At 45.8% G+C, this 15,436-nt stretch overlaps 1 protein-coding gene across 1 annotated transcript in view; it reads right to left on the bottom strand.

The window, feature by feature from the left end:
- LOC142764915 (uncharacterized) overlaps positions 1-13,011 on the bottom strand; it is a 144,553-nt gene extending 131,542 nt beyond the window's left edge. The window contains exons 1-2 of the mRNA XM_075865455.1: positions 12,889-13,011; positions 10,305-10,331 (exon numbers count right to left, since the gene is read on the bottom strand). Of these exons, the coding sequence (XP_075721570.1) occupies positions 10,305-10,331; positions 12,889-12,940 (79 nt within the window). The 5' untranslated portion in view covers positions 12,941-13,011. The remainder of the gene's footprint in view (positions 1-10,304; positions 10,332-12,888) is intronic.
- Positions 13,012-15,436: the final 2,425 nt, after the last annotated feature.

Genomic DNA, 15,436 nt, shown 5'->3' with positions numbered 1-15,436 from the left:
TAACCACAAGACATGCAACCACTTTTTATCCGAATCAAGAGCGTGTTTCCGGGACCTAGTAGCGAAGAGAACGCTAGCGACGCACACGCTGCAGCAAAGAGAGACATGCACGACACACGTTTAAGCTATATTGAAGCTTTGCAACATCGACAACCATTCCATGTGAGAGGAGGACAAAGTTGGGCACCTACTGAAAGGCATCCCAGAGGATGTATACCACTGCCTTATTGGCAAAGAGTGCCTTGTCGTAGTAGCCAGCGTCATTGGCCACTGTCGCACATTCGAGACCCTGATGATGCGTGTGGCATAGTGACGCAGTTGATAATGTACACGCTCCCTTAGAAGTGCGCTTTAGTGTGGTGTTTAGTCAACAGGCGTCGTGATTTAATGGCACACGTGGTGACATAGAGCCAATCATTTGTTCATGCATGTTCGTGGTGTGTGGGTTAAATAAATGGCCGCTAGGCTGGCTGAGTCATTCTTTGAGCTTTGGTGAATACGGAACTCATTGCTTCGTGCAGCGCGCCGAGCCGTCACGTCTCACCGCACGTACCAGGCATGGGTCGTCCGCTGCCACTACCGATACTACAACATGGCGACAAGGATGGTTCGACGACATGGTTCCGGCATCGGTGAAAACAACACGCGAGTTTCCCGTTTATGGCATTTCACGTGGCATTTCACGTCTAGAGTCACGAGGCTTAGCTTCTTTGGTGCAGACTGCAAGGAAGCTCTTGACTAGGCCCTCGCCTGCTCTGCTCCACACTTTCGACTCTCCCTAAAGCCAGCGCGGCCCTCTTCAAACGTTTTCGGTTGTTTCACAATTTGCCCGGGCCAGCCCTGATTCCTTGAACTGCGCTCGAAAAGTGCTCCAGGCCAACCTCGAACGGGCTAGTGGCCGCTATTGGAAAGATGCACGAAGGGTTTCTGCACTTATCAGCGTCCTGGGACGCTACTGCTTAGTTCGGCCTAACGCTTCGAACAACAAGAAACGGCACTCGGTGCGTTTGACGTCCCGGAACTTCTCAGAACAAATGGAGCTCTTAGTGGGCGGAGGACCCATTTTCCGTGAAGAATTTGGAGAAAGCACAGAATAGAGCACGGTAAAATCAAAGAAGTTGGCCCGCAGGCAATCACTCCAGCCAAGTGCGGATTTTCAACGAGAGAATAACAACAAGGACCAGTGTCATAAACGTCTGCATCAAAGAAAAAGATCACGCTGTATTCCTCCATTGCCCCTAGAAGACTACAAGTTCATCATCTGACCCAGAGACGGCATTCGTGTCACCGACCTTGGAGCCGCCCGACTGGCGACCAGCATTTACCACACCGCTGCAATTGCGAGAAAAGCCTGAGATGAGGACACAATATGCCCAAATTTCCAACAAAACATCATCACAGTGAGAACAACAATCAGGCACATGCATGTCGATACTAAAACGTCTGTCGCACTGTGGTCCACAAACAGACGTACGATACCGGTGCAAACGAAGCAGCACCAGACTGAACGTCCAAACGATTGACACGTGATATTCCGTTCGGAGACACCACCTGAGACATTAGGGCGAATAGAATATAGAATAGAATAGAATTGCGTTCAGAAACCCCACCGCCATAACTCAAAAACGCCTCAGCAACACAACGACGGTGATCCTATTGTTCGTTGGCCTTCGCGTCCCGACATACGTTCGACATGGTTGAGCACTGCTGTGGTGCTGTTTTTACCACAAGCAAACCGACATCTTTTATCAATGCAGTCACCGGGGGTGCCGCGCAGACGTATGCCCTACTCGAAAGACTGCCTCTGCAGTGGCTGTTGTACAGCCAACCCCCCGCAACATCACTAATACAAGCCCACTTGTCTACTCTGCAGCAGCGACCACCAGACGGCCGACATAGCTGGTGAAACGCCACCGATGGGAGTAACAATAGCAATATGAAGACTACCCAATGAATTCAACGCCAGAAGGCAACAGCTTCAAGTAGCAGTATCCTGCTCCTTCCCTAAAACCCGTAAAAGAGCCCGGTCAAGGTATCACTTCCGCTCCAGATCGCACTCCCGGTCCCAGGCGAGATCTTGCAGCCATACGCCTGGACGTAGCGGACCCTTCTAGGTGGGCCCGGCAGGCGCAGGCAACGGGGCGCGCTCGGGGTCTGAGAAAGACGCTTCTCAAGGGAAACTTATCCAGTTTCCTTTCAGAATACCACAACTCAAATACATTTACCTTAATGCAATCAGAAAAATGACAGCTTTAGAGAGGAAAACAGGAAGCTGAAGGAGGAGTTAAAAGAACGAAGCATGTTCCAGCAGTAGTGCCACCACTCTTACCTGTTACACTCAGTGAACAAATGGACGAAGGCACTACACCCCCGCCTCCCAAACCCAGAGCTCAAATCCAGGCCAATGAAGACAAACCCACATGCGTGACCTTCGAGACGAAAGTCCTTTGAGAAATTCTGCGAACATTCACAGAACTAAATGAGCCGATCAGCAAACCATTCCAACTGGTCTCGGTCCTTATGACTATGTAAAGCATATAGCCATATAACGAGCAACAAATGAACACCTACAAAAGCAGTTCCTGGGTGTTGAGACTTGGGTTAATCCACTGCCATCTAGCGGGCTAGACCCAATGGCGAGTGCGCAGCAACCTTGCTCGTCGGCCTTCAGCGTGATAGAGCTGGCTACATACCTAACCCCGCATTTCGTAATAGCTAGACACCCCCTCCGCATGATTTCGCAATGAAAATACAGAAGCTACATGAACAAGCAAGCAATTCTTCAGCACTCTCTTGAAGGGAAAGTTAAGGCCCATAATATTTTATTGCAACAGACCCACGGTCTCGCTACATTGGCAGGTTATCACTCAATCGGAAATGTCGATGGGATTACGACCGTCCTTACCACCTTAAGCCAATCCTTACATTCACGCAAGACGACACAAGAGTTATATATATACAGATGTATTTGTTGAACCGGTTCCACGACGCAAAGCACACGAAAGTCTTTTTTAAACTAAACAAATACAGCAACCTCCAACAAAATAACCACAGATTTCCCGCACTCTTTAAACGTGCTTTCAATATCACTGGCACAAAATGCCATCATAATAGGGGGGCACTTAAACGCTCCACACTCTTATGTGCTTTCTTACGATACTCTGATGTCTCGAAAGAGTAGAGACCTGTGGTTTTGCTCACAGCAAGAGCGCTTAACAACCATCACCAACTCTAGCACACCCACACCCGTTAGCGCTTTCTCCAGTAAAGACACAACACCGGATCCAATGTTCATAAGAAACACAACAGCCACCTGGAAAATACCTAGAAGACCTGGGCAGCAACCACTACATCATCGAAATATTCGTTCAGGGTGACCCACGTAAATTCACGGGAAAACAGTTTAGGTTCGTAGACTGGGCCCAGTTTCGCTAAACACGTGAGACCCCCGTCCAACCTGTCAGCGACACGGAAGACTGAATGCTCATCCTTAAAAACAGGATGCTAATAATGTAACACAAACTGTACTTCCCGAGGCCAACCTAGAAGAGATTGATAGACGGCTCCTTCACATGTAGGAGTCAGAGAAACCGTTTCAAAAGGGGTAGAAAAAACACAACGGAAACCTCAAGAAACGTCTAGCAGTCCTGCATAGATAAATAAAGATGTACGCACAACAGCTAAGCCAAAAACTCTGGTACAAAACCTGCGATGCAGTGGACAGGCATTTGGGTCTCGGTAAACCATGCCATTTTTTCCGACTCCTGCTTGATCCAGATTGATTGATGTGTGGGGTTTAACGTCCCGACACCACCATATGATTATGAGAGATGCCGTAGTGGAGGGCTCCGGAAATTTCGACCAACTGGGGTTCTTTAACGTGCACCCAAATCTGAGCACACGGGCCTACAACATTTTCGCCTCCATCAGAAATGTAGCCGCCGCAGCCGGAATTCCATCCCGCGACCTGCAAGTCAGCAACCGAGTACCTTAGCCACTAGACCAACGCGGCGGGGCCTGCTTGATCCAGAAGACAACAAAATTACCTACATACAAACCATGAACCAACTAATCCACGCATACAAGGGCACCAAGGAACGATTGCTTAGGCAGGGAGAGCTCAAATTTGTCTCTCAGGTTTCCTATCCACAGCACCCAAGTTATACGGGTCAAGTCAACATTACTCTACACGTAGAATTCACCGAAGTGGATGTCCGTGCCACCCTACAAAAACAAACAAATCTGCATCAGGTCCTCACACCATCACCCAAAAGACACTTTGTAATCGTGACGATGAGTCAGTCACGGATATCGCAGATTACATTAATCAATGCTGGAAGACCGGAACCTTGCCCCCGCAGTAAAAAGGGGCTCTGGTGGTAGTGATTGCTGAACCAGGCAAACCACTGAATACTCATATTCTTAGGCCCGTCTTTTTAGCACCTCGCGTAAGCAAATTGACGGAACACGCTTCTCTGGCTAGACTAACAAATTACCTCGAAGACAATGACCTTTCTCAGCACATCATGATGGCCATCCGCAGGGATCTTTCTGTGCAGGACGCCATGTTGCAGCTCATGCACCACATCATGGACGCTGCAGGACGCTCTACTATAGTCACTTTTGGTCTAGTTTCAAGAAGGCTTCTGACACTGTCAGACATAGCACATCTAAATCAGATCAGCACCGTAAACTTGGGGCTCAGCACGTATAACTATATAAGAGTCTTTCTTATGAGCAGGACGGCCACAATCACTGTGATACCATTCAGATCAAACGAGAGAACCATGGAAAGCTCGGGCACCCCGCACGGTTCCGTAACCTCTCCCTTGTAGTTTACCATCGCCCTCATCGGCCTTCTGCCAAAACTGTAAACCATCCAAAGACCCTATCACATTGTTTATCTCGTCGACAAGTCCCTCTGAGAGTGCGATGGCAGTGATGGCTACATATAACAAAGGTTCCAGAACGGTACTGGTTGACACAGTAAAATGGTGTATAATAGAAACTGGAATGTCATGCTCGGCGGAGAAGTCTGAGCTACTGCTATATCGCCCTGCACTCAAAGGTTCACCACCCAAACAACATCCCCAACGCAGACACACAACGATATGCAATTTACTACAAGTGAGGGTCATATCATACCAACCGCGAATGAAATCCGATTGCTTGGTCTGATCATAGAAAGGAAGAGTACCAACAGAAAGACAGTTCGCAACATTAACGCGAGTGTCCAACACGATATGCCTCAATAAGCACATCACTAATGAACACATAGGCATAAAAAGGGCTTGCATCATCTGCCTAATCTAATGATTTGTACTAAGCCACATCATGTATACGGAGGCGTACTGCCGATGGTTCACAGCCGAGAAGTCAAAACTCAACAGCCTGATTCCCAGAATTTACAAACAAGCACTTAGTTTTTTCTCAACGCACGAGCGCCAATCTCCTTTTTCAACTGGGCTTACGCAATTCCTTTGAAGAGCCTATCGAGGCAAAACGAATCTTCTAATACGAGTGATTAGGCAATACTCAGCCAGTCCGCCAGATTCTGCACAATTTCGGAATTTCTCACAACATTCCACATGGAGACAAACACGACCTACTACGCACTATCTGCGCTAAGCTCTCAATACCACCCATACAAAGAAACATCGACCCTGAACAAAACAATGGCAGACGTTTCAGTAAAGCTGGAGTCGTGTCAACGTTTTGTAAGCGCAACTACGTGTAGGTTCCTGTAGACGCAGCACGCAAACATGAACGTCGCTTCTGTCGTAGACAACACACATTAATGCAAAAGCAGTGCGTAAATCATAACACAAAACATTGAAACGGCAAAGAAAGTGGCTATCACGATAGCCATAGCCCAAACGAACGCCTCATATATCATCAACGACTCGCAAGTAGCCGTTCTAAACTACGCCAGTGACATATCTCCACCGAGGCATTGTGAATTCTTCATACTGACAAAACACACGAAGCAGACAAATACGTGCACATCTTTTGGTTACCTGCCCACACGCCCCGAGGTCAACCAGAGGTCAGTTTAAAGGAAGTGGGGCACAACGTGGCTTGAGGACTTGCGTTCCGAGCCGCTTTAGACGAAGCAGCCACCCATATGGACATTTCTGCGACGGTTTTAGAATGCCACGATCGGCTCACTAAATTTTGTGACATAACTCAACACCGTAGAATGCAAAGACTAAAATATCCTCCACCTCAGCCCAAGCTAAATCGTGCCCAGTTCATTCAAAGGCGGCTGCTGCACAATCGCAAGTACACAAACTCTGTCATCATGCACCGCGTATATCCCGAAGTCTATAGCACTAATTCAAGCCAGTATTGTGCCACCAGAGTCAATCTCGACCACATCCTATGGGTATATCCTGAATTATTCTGCAAATATGGAGCCACAGCCTCCAGTGAAGACCTTCAGGCACGTCGCTGGACATCACTGCTCAGTTCAGGCCTGGAAAAGTAACTCTGGGCAATCCAGCAGGCTGACAAAGCTTCCGAGAGACAAGGTCTTTCCATTAGCTCCCAGGTGGATACCCCGCCCAGCAATCAGCCTCAAATAATGTAATATACCTCTCTCTCTCATTATCTCTCGTGATCTTAAACGGGAGGTAAGGGTATGCTATCTGCACGATGTTGTCAATTTCAGGCGTACCTTCAAAGAGCACAGTGCTAGTTCTGGCCTCGCTTAGACTGTGTGCAAAAACAAAAGAGGGATTCGTTTTCAACTCTAAGGGCCGGTTTGCTGAAAGACTAACCCTAGTTGTCGGTAATCTCGTCGACAAAGATAGCGTCAGGCCACATTCCCGCGAAATGAACGCAGTCAGTGAATTCAAGCCACCCCAGATACTGAAAGATTTCGGAAGATTCTGTGAATTATGTTAGTCCTTTCTTTGTTTTGTGCCCAGATTCGCAGACGTTGAGCACCCATTGACAATCTTGTAAAAATACAGCCTGTTCGAGTACACACCTGAATGTGACGCCACATTTCACACTTTCTGAGTTGTACGGTTTACTAACATCAGAACCTATAAAACACAACGGCTTATCTTTAGACCCTGTTTTGCACTTATGCCCGCAGTCGCAATGGCACTGGTCTCTGTTATCATCACGATGAAATGTTGTAGAGGGCAAATTACTCAGCAAGTGGCGCACACTACTTGCTAGTTGTTCCTGAGTGTAATCGATGCGTTGTTCTCAGTGTTATGTATGATAATCCCACAACAGGTCAACTTTGGTTCACTCGCACCTTACATCATGGACAAGAGCGTCTTACTGGCCTAGAATATGATATTCCACAAAGCAATAGATCTTGAGCTGCAACAATTCCCAGCGTTATAAGTGACCCACAGGGGCCACACACGGTCTTCTTTATCTTGTAGCCCCTCGATCTGTTAAGAACTTTCCCAAGATTTTCGAACAACAGTTAGATAACAGTCTGCATCGATTTCATCATCAGATACACTGAACCAACTGCGATACAATCCTCCACAGCTGCTAGCATCACTGCCTCCTTGTTACGCTAAGTAGTTCTTCGGCATCACCCACCTCGAGTACTCGTCAGTGACCATGGTTGCTATTTCATTGCCGACGCGGTGAAAGAATTGTTTCGCCTCTTCACTTCACAGTTCAAACGTTCCACCTCATATCGTTCGAAGACAAACGGCTCAGTAGAGTGCACCAACTACACACTCAATAATATGCTGGCTACGCTTGTCTCATCGAATCACAAAAACTGGGTGAAAGCTCACCATTTGCCTATTCGTGCAATACAGCGAAGCATGAAAGCACAATTTCACGCCTTTCCACTTGCTCTACCCACGATCATCGCGCACCTTCATTGATACAATCTTCCCATTTACGCTCTATGCCAAGTATTCTGTTGCCAAAATATTGTGCCGCGCTGAAAAACCCAATTGATTGTTCGTTTGCGCAGACTGATTTTACTCGCCCAGCGGGCTTCATCTGTGAACCAGCGGTTGCTACGGCATAAGCCGGGCCGTGGTATGAGCCGGGCAAAACGAAGAAGATGACGTTGTCTGGTGCAGTGTGTGGACTCCATTTTTACTTGCCATTGCCTGACCTCCTTCTCATCCTGTAAACAAAGTCATTCAATGTTGATTCAAACGTCACAATACGATTACGACGAACGTCGTAGTGGAAGATGCCGAAATAATGCCGTTAGCCACTTGTTAGAAGTGCGCCAATTTTAAATAACTGGACTTTCGCAAGCACTTCGAAATTTGGCTGCTGTGGCTGTTAATCGAACCCCTCCAGTGTAGTTGACGTTGAAGAATGGTGGCCGCTACAGGCTTCGCATTCAGACAAGTGGCTGCAACGGCAGTAAAGAAAAAATAGTACAGCCACGTCTGTCACCCTAATTAGCAAACGTCAGACGTGATGCATTGAGTTTTGAATAATCGTGCCTTGAAGCACTACATAACACACAACGTAGCTTGTAACAAGTCCTTATTCTGCCAAAATATCAGCAAACTGGATTACCACATTTCCTAGTTCAGTAAATTGTGTGACCAGCCTGGTCATTATTTCATGGTGCGCGCTGTACGAAACCCGGAAATCCGGCGAATGATCCAAGCATACAAAGATCTTACGCTCACAGTATCTTTCTGTGATGCGGGGTTCCTATGTAGCATCTATAACTAGTGTGTTGCACTTGCAGTAAATTATCGTATTGTCACGGGGTCATGACGTGGCCAAAGACAGGAAACTTCGTGTTGGGATTTAACTGTTTATTTGGGCGAACCTGTGCCCGGTAAAGGGAAAGTCTAATTACAGCAGCAGTCTTGCACAGATAGCAGTCTCGGACTGATAGCGGCGAACGCAGCGTCGGCCTTCGATCAACAACTGACAAGCGCAGATGTCACGGGGTCGTGACGTGGCCAAAGACAGGAAACTTCGTGTTGGGATTTAACTGTTTATTTGGGCGAACCTGTGCCCGGTAAAGGGAAAGTCTAATTACAGCAGCAGTCTTGCACAGATAGCAGTCTCGGACTGATAGCGGCGAACGCAGCGTCGGCCTTCGATCAACAACTGACAAGCGGCGAAGCGCGTCGGCATTTATACCCTTGCCATCGAAAGTTCTAGCGTTATCGCTGGCGGTGGCGTAGGTTCCAGAACAATCTGTACCGTTCGCACAGTGGGCGTGATCTTATCGAAATGATCTACTATAGTCCGGAACCTTCTCGAAACCTGCAGGCGCGGTTTGCGCCGAGAATCGTGTGGTGTTTCGGAACGATAACAAAAACTAGTGAAATGGAACATGGCAGTATAAAGTAAGCATACCCACACCTTCGTGTGTATTTTTCAGGCATGAGAGGACCTCCTGCTATAAGATCATATAACAATCCTTGTGGGCACTCGTTCCTGCACCGAGCGGCGTCACCATTGGCATTGTTGGCATTACTGATGCAGTGAAAGTGTTTTAAAACATTGAACCTGGAGTATCTTTGTATTACGAGCCACTGGCCCCTACTCAATTTCTTCTGTCACGCGTGTCGGCCTCTCGGTTGGAGCAGAGTACATACAGGGCTCGCAAGTGCTTTAGGCTGGCTTCACTTGTCGTAACGAGGCTGTCGGCGTTGCCCCTGGTTCGAGACACTGGCAATGCGCAGAGTGGTAGGCGCAACACACTAGCGCTGGTGATTTCTGCAGCGTTTTGTAACAAAGGCTACATTCCTACAGCAGCGGATGGCCAGAAATTCAAGCGCAGTTGGCTCTGTCAGTCCTTGTTAGTGTCATTACGTCATATCAACTTAAGTTCTCCTTGACGGCGACACCACCCTCGCAAACCGAGAGCGCCATGAGAGGCCGCATCTATTGTAGTGAACAGTGGGTTCGGATCCCAGGTAATCCAAGTCACGCAAACATTTTCTGCTAAGTTTTTTTTTTTCATCTGTAAATCACTAGCGTATTTCCACAACTAAAGTAGGCTTCTGTGTTAGAAACAAATTGATCGCTATAAACGTTTGTACATCAGAATCAAAATTTATTGGGCTGTTAAAAAAACACTTTGGCTTGTGAGCACAAGCTCCAAGCGTATTTTCATACGTTCATATTTCCATCTTCGCTCAAGGGGTGCCGACTTCTTGAGTGTCAACATGACACCGTGACATACTCAGCCTCTTTTAGTTATTGCACGTAGCGATAGTGTTGCAAAAGCGATTCGCAAGGTATGGGGGGTGGCGTACTCAACAGTAGTATAAACTACAATTATTCCTGCGATCTATTTATGCTGACGTAATAACAAACAATTGTTTACTCACCTTTCTGTTTTGGCTGTTGGTTTCCGCCTGATAAATAAGATATAAAATAATTAGAGGAATTTCTTGAATGTACTAAAATATGTGCACTCAATAACAGAATCTTTCAACCAGGATCAATAGTCACAAAGGACATTCTCCAACGTGCACCAATCTTCTTTAAAATGCAAATGAACAAATCCTGCTTCGCTTGTTAGCACGAACAAAAATCTAAAATCACGTTATTGTCATCTACAACCTTACATTTGTATATTCGCGTGTGGTTTTATTTCTACCTAAATTGTTAGTTTAGTAAATGATTCATAAAACGGTGGCATTTACCCCGTCAGAGCATTCAAGATTGTTTATGTGTAGATCTGGTTGGAAAGTGATGCCTCGTAATAACAAAGCCCACAAACGTTGTAAGGAATATTTTACAATGCTTGACAAGTTATTTTCATGTGAGATATCAATCAATCGGTGGTGGAAAATTCTCCTTCACAGCAATGCTCATTGAAAATGTGCAGTATTTTGATCGCTACCCGTCAGCACCTATTTTATCGCCCTTGAACAGCATGTTTAACTGTCGAGAAGGGTGTTGACGATATCACTCTGGCGATTTGTGTCTACGCTTTACAGTCCTGTTGGTGTGAAGCAGAATTCGCCAAAATGATTTGAGAATGACTCCTACCCGAATCTCGCTAGATCTTTCATAACGTGACACTAATTTTGAGCCGCTGGCGAGCAATGCACCGCAGATCACGGCTTCCTGGCCTTAGCAGAAGAAGGATAGTACCATGGCTCATAGTGCAACTCACGTAAATAGAACAACACTATTGATGTTCGCCCAGTTCAGACGCTACACACACACGGACGGACAAATGGACGGAAAGATGGATGGATGGATGGAAGGATGGATGGATGGATGGACAGACGGACGGATTTTTATCACTTTCCATCAGCACCAAATTCATCACCCTTGAACAGCAGGTTTAAATGTCGAGAAGGGTGTTGACGCTATCACTCTGGTGATTTGTGTCTATACTTTACAGATCTGTTAGTGTGAAGCGAAATTCGCCGAAATAATTTGAGAATAACTCCTACTCAAATCTCGCAAAGTATTTCATGACGTGACACTAATTTTGAACCGCCGGAGAGCCCTGCAACCCAGATCACGGCTTTTTGGCCTTGGAAAAAGAAGGATAGTACCATGGCTCAATGCGCAACTCAGCTAAATAGAATGCTCTCGATGTTCGCCCAGTTCAGACACTACACACGGACGGATGGACGGACGGACGGACGGACGGACGGATGGATGGATGGATGGATGGATGGATGGATGGATGGATGGATGGATGGATGGATGGATGGATGGATGCGCTCAAAGTGTCTGCAGTACACAAAGAAATGCTTCGCATTTAAAAGAACATCGTCTGCCCGGCATACATAGAACCTGAAAAAAAAAACGGGAATCGAACTGCATACTTTATAAGGCACTAGAAAAATCTAAATTATTCAAAACATTTTCAATGCAAGATAGCATGGACGGGTTGGCTTCTGATCACTGTTTCACTATGGCGAAGAAATTCTGCTTTGGGTTAAGAGGCGTGGTTCTCGTTTGTAGCTAGAGAGCAGATAAAGTGCGAAGGCGTGCTATACTGAATGAAATGCGCCATTGATGCGAATCGCACCTGAAATTTTCACACGCAGCTGAGCTTATTCACTTCGTGCCCTAAGCCAGTAGTGTCATGTGGCCCTGCATGTTGTTGACCTTGTTTTCCGTTATCATGCACAGCATGCTTCTTGGAATGTAGTACCGCTGCACATCGCGCCAATGTCACACTGAATTTCTATAGGTGATTCTGCACGTCGAGCCAACGGGTGCTGCTAGAAGGAACCATGAGGGAAAGCCCTAAATGGCAAATGGTAGTTTCCACTCGCTCTGTGCTTCACCCTCTTTATAACACCACCCACTCTCCCAAACGCATCTCATTCTGGCAAAGCGCTCCTCTATGAGAAAAATCGAACTGGTTCTAAGGGAAAGCAAACGTTAAAGGTCATTGACAGTTCTTATTTTTGGATAAGCTCAGTTTCCTGGCTATTTTCGTTCGATGTAGCCGTAAATTTTTGTGTGTACAGAAGTTAAAGTGGTGTCATGTCTGAAATAGCTAAGTATAAAGTATAGTTCAACTTATTCGAATTGAATATAGTGCGCAATTCATATGCGAGCAAAACAGGGCGCCCGTAGTCCAAAGGTGTGCACTGAACCTATCCTGATTATTTCAGTTATCGTCAGACCAGCCATTTTTTCTGCTTTATATGAACTGAGGATGTGCTGTAAGTACTAATATACCACAATATTCCCAAAACAGATTCACTACAGGCTTCCCCAAATTTTCTTGCCAGTGTTAAGCTACTATGCAAACGCAGAATCATAAAATGCAAGCTTTCGCATGACTCTTAAATATTTTACAGTTGTTATGCTTCGCAAGCGTTATACAATATGTTCTGAGCATTTTACTCACCAACAATTTCAATGCTCTATGGACAAGGTAACATTTACATTTAACATTAGAATACAGTGCTTTAATCAAGTATTGTGACTCACCGAGTACAGGCCCAAGTAACAATGGAAGCAGGATGAAAACTTTTTTTCGCATCAGAGTCGATTTTACTTGCACTACGGCTAGATTGGCTTGAACACCGGTCAAACTTTTATTTGTGTGCAGAGAGTTTGTATGCCCTTTATTATATGAAGCACTGACGCACATTCATAGAGGGGCCAATCCGTAGCTTCTTCAAGTTAATTAAACTTTATTTAAAATAAATAAAGCGAATTCTTTACCACCATTTAGTCTTTCGACATATCGACATGCACATGAATGCTCTTTTTAAAGCTTGTCGAAGAGAACGAGCACCAGGTTTTCTCTCCAGCGAACATGTATTTATTGAACGCATAACTCTTCCGGTACACATTTTAAGTTTGACCGTCTATAGACGATTTAGTACCACAAAGGTTCAAGTAATAGCACAAACAAATTTCGCTCATTGCACTAAGTTACGCCAGGCTAGGTTAAAGCAGAGCTGGTAGCCACATGACTGGTCCTGGCTTGGCTGAGCATTTAAACTAACACCTCTACTTTCATCACTTCTTGTTACACTCACACGCCTATGTCTGCTCTTTTTTATCTTTCTTGATATATTTGTTGCTCGCTGACGTTGTGTATCTTTGTGCCCTTTTCACCACACTTCTCCCAATATTTATTTTTCTTTTGCCTACTCGGTTTCACTTTCCTATTTTTCTCTTTTCTCCCTTCCATTTTATCTCTTTGTCATTGTTCTTTCTACTGCTTTTTCCTCTCTCTCTTCCTTTGTGTATTCGTTCTGCTCTTTTGCTTTCCCTCCTATTGACCATAACGTCTACCCCCACCCTACTTTGCCTTTTCTACTCCCTCGCTCTACTATACTCTGCCAAAGTACATGACTCTCCCCATGGGATCATGAGTACAAGTGCTTGAATGGTGCCAAGCCAAGGACCCTTTTTCAGAAATTTTTCTCGTTTTATTGTTGTATATCACCTTCTTTGCCTCTTTCTGTACTCCATCTCCTGTCCATTGCAATCATTTCATCCCACAATGGGCAATTCAGGACACATGTTCTGGGAGCAGATAAGAAGTAGAAGTAGATTAGGAGAGCGTGCGCTGGTCGCTGATTATTATTTTATGTGTACGACGCACAGCCAACATCTAGGATAAAAGTTATGCCCTATGAATTGTGAGTAAGCGCAAACGTAGAACAGAACTGTACCAAACAGAGCGTTACTTTCAACGAATCTCTTATTTTTACACGTGCCCGTAAATATATACGGAGCGAACGGAAATAACAGTAACAAAAACAGCCTTCTGTGGATTCACATTGCTGAACCGAGCACGTGTACAAAGTGGTATCACGACATTGTAAAAAATTCATGTTACTGTGACAAACTTTTTTGAGAAAGCAATACGGAATGTTGGCTAACGCACATGTTTACTAATCTCAAAATTTTATTAACCTCTATAATCTCCCTTGTCGGGATGCCAGGTGGCTTAAATAATTTTGCCGTGTTTTCGACCTAGAGTCTGCATCCACAATCACTACAATGGATTTCGGAATAACCTGATATTGTTTTTGTCACAATATAATGATGATCTTTCAATTTCTAATTGATACATTTGCTGGTCTGACCAGAAAACAGCCTTCCACCTTGTGGTAACGAGACTTCTTAAGGGAGTTAAAACTTAATTGTACAATGATGCATTTTATGAACACAACCAAGGCCTTCGATCACGCAGAACACCAAGCGATCAAAGCGGCTCTCTACCCCCTCAATGTCGGCGTTCACATGTACACCTACATACCATCCTTCCTGTCGGGACGCATGGCCGAGGTTCATATTGGCCCCCATGCATGCCCGTCATACACCCTCGGTGGTGTAGGCACTCCGCAATGTTCAGTTCTTTCCCCTTTTCTATTTAATGCCACACTCATTTTCTTGTGCTCTTCACAGCATACCTCTCCTTCAGCACACCCACTATGCCAACGACATCACTGTGTAAACCAAGAACAGTTACGGTGACAGAGGAAACAGTACAAACCGCAGATAATATTACACAGTAACACGCACGAAGCCTCTCCTGTTGATCTCTTATGTTCTCAGGAAAACAACCTGAGATTCGTCACGTATGTCGTCAACCACGTACTCTCACTACTTCCCCTATCAATATTATTCCGACCGGCCGTTCTATCACGGAAGTCGACAAACTGCGGATCGTGGGCCTTCACAATACATTATTTTGCTCACCCGTGCAAAAGCTCGCCACAAATACTACGGTTCCGAGGAGGATGCTGTATGGATGGATGCAGCTTGCATGAGCGATGATGTGGCAGTTGTCATCGTTGATCGCAGTAGTAGTAGTACAAAACTTTATTATGTACATAATCCAGACAGGCTAGAACTCCACTACCCGAGGAATACACAGGGTGAGGAGCGAAGCCTTCCCGGCAGGGTGGTGCCCCTATTCCGGGACCCCACTGGCACGAGCCATCTGTTCAGCTCTGTGGATCAGTCGCAGATGATCCACCAGGGCTGGGCTAGGCAGCAGTGCCTCCCATTCCTC

Source organism: Rhipicephalus microplus, chromosome 6 (genome assembly GCF_043290135.1).
Source record: "Rhipicephalus microplus isolate Deutch F79 chromosome 6, USDA_Rmic, whole genome shotgun sequence".
Lineage (NCBI taxonomy): Eukaryota > Metazoa > Arthropoda > Arachnida > Ixodida > Ixodidae > Rhipicephalus > Rhipicephalus microplus.
This window is presented reverse-complemented; position numbering and strand designations above follow the sequence as displayed.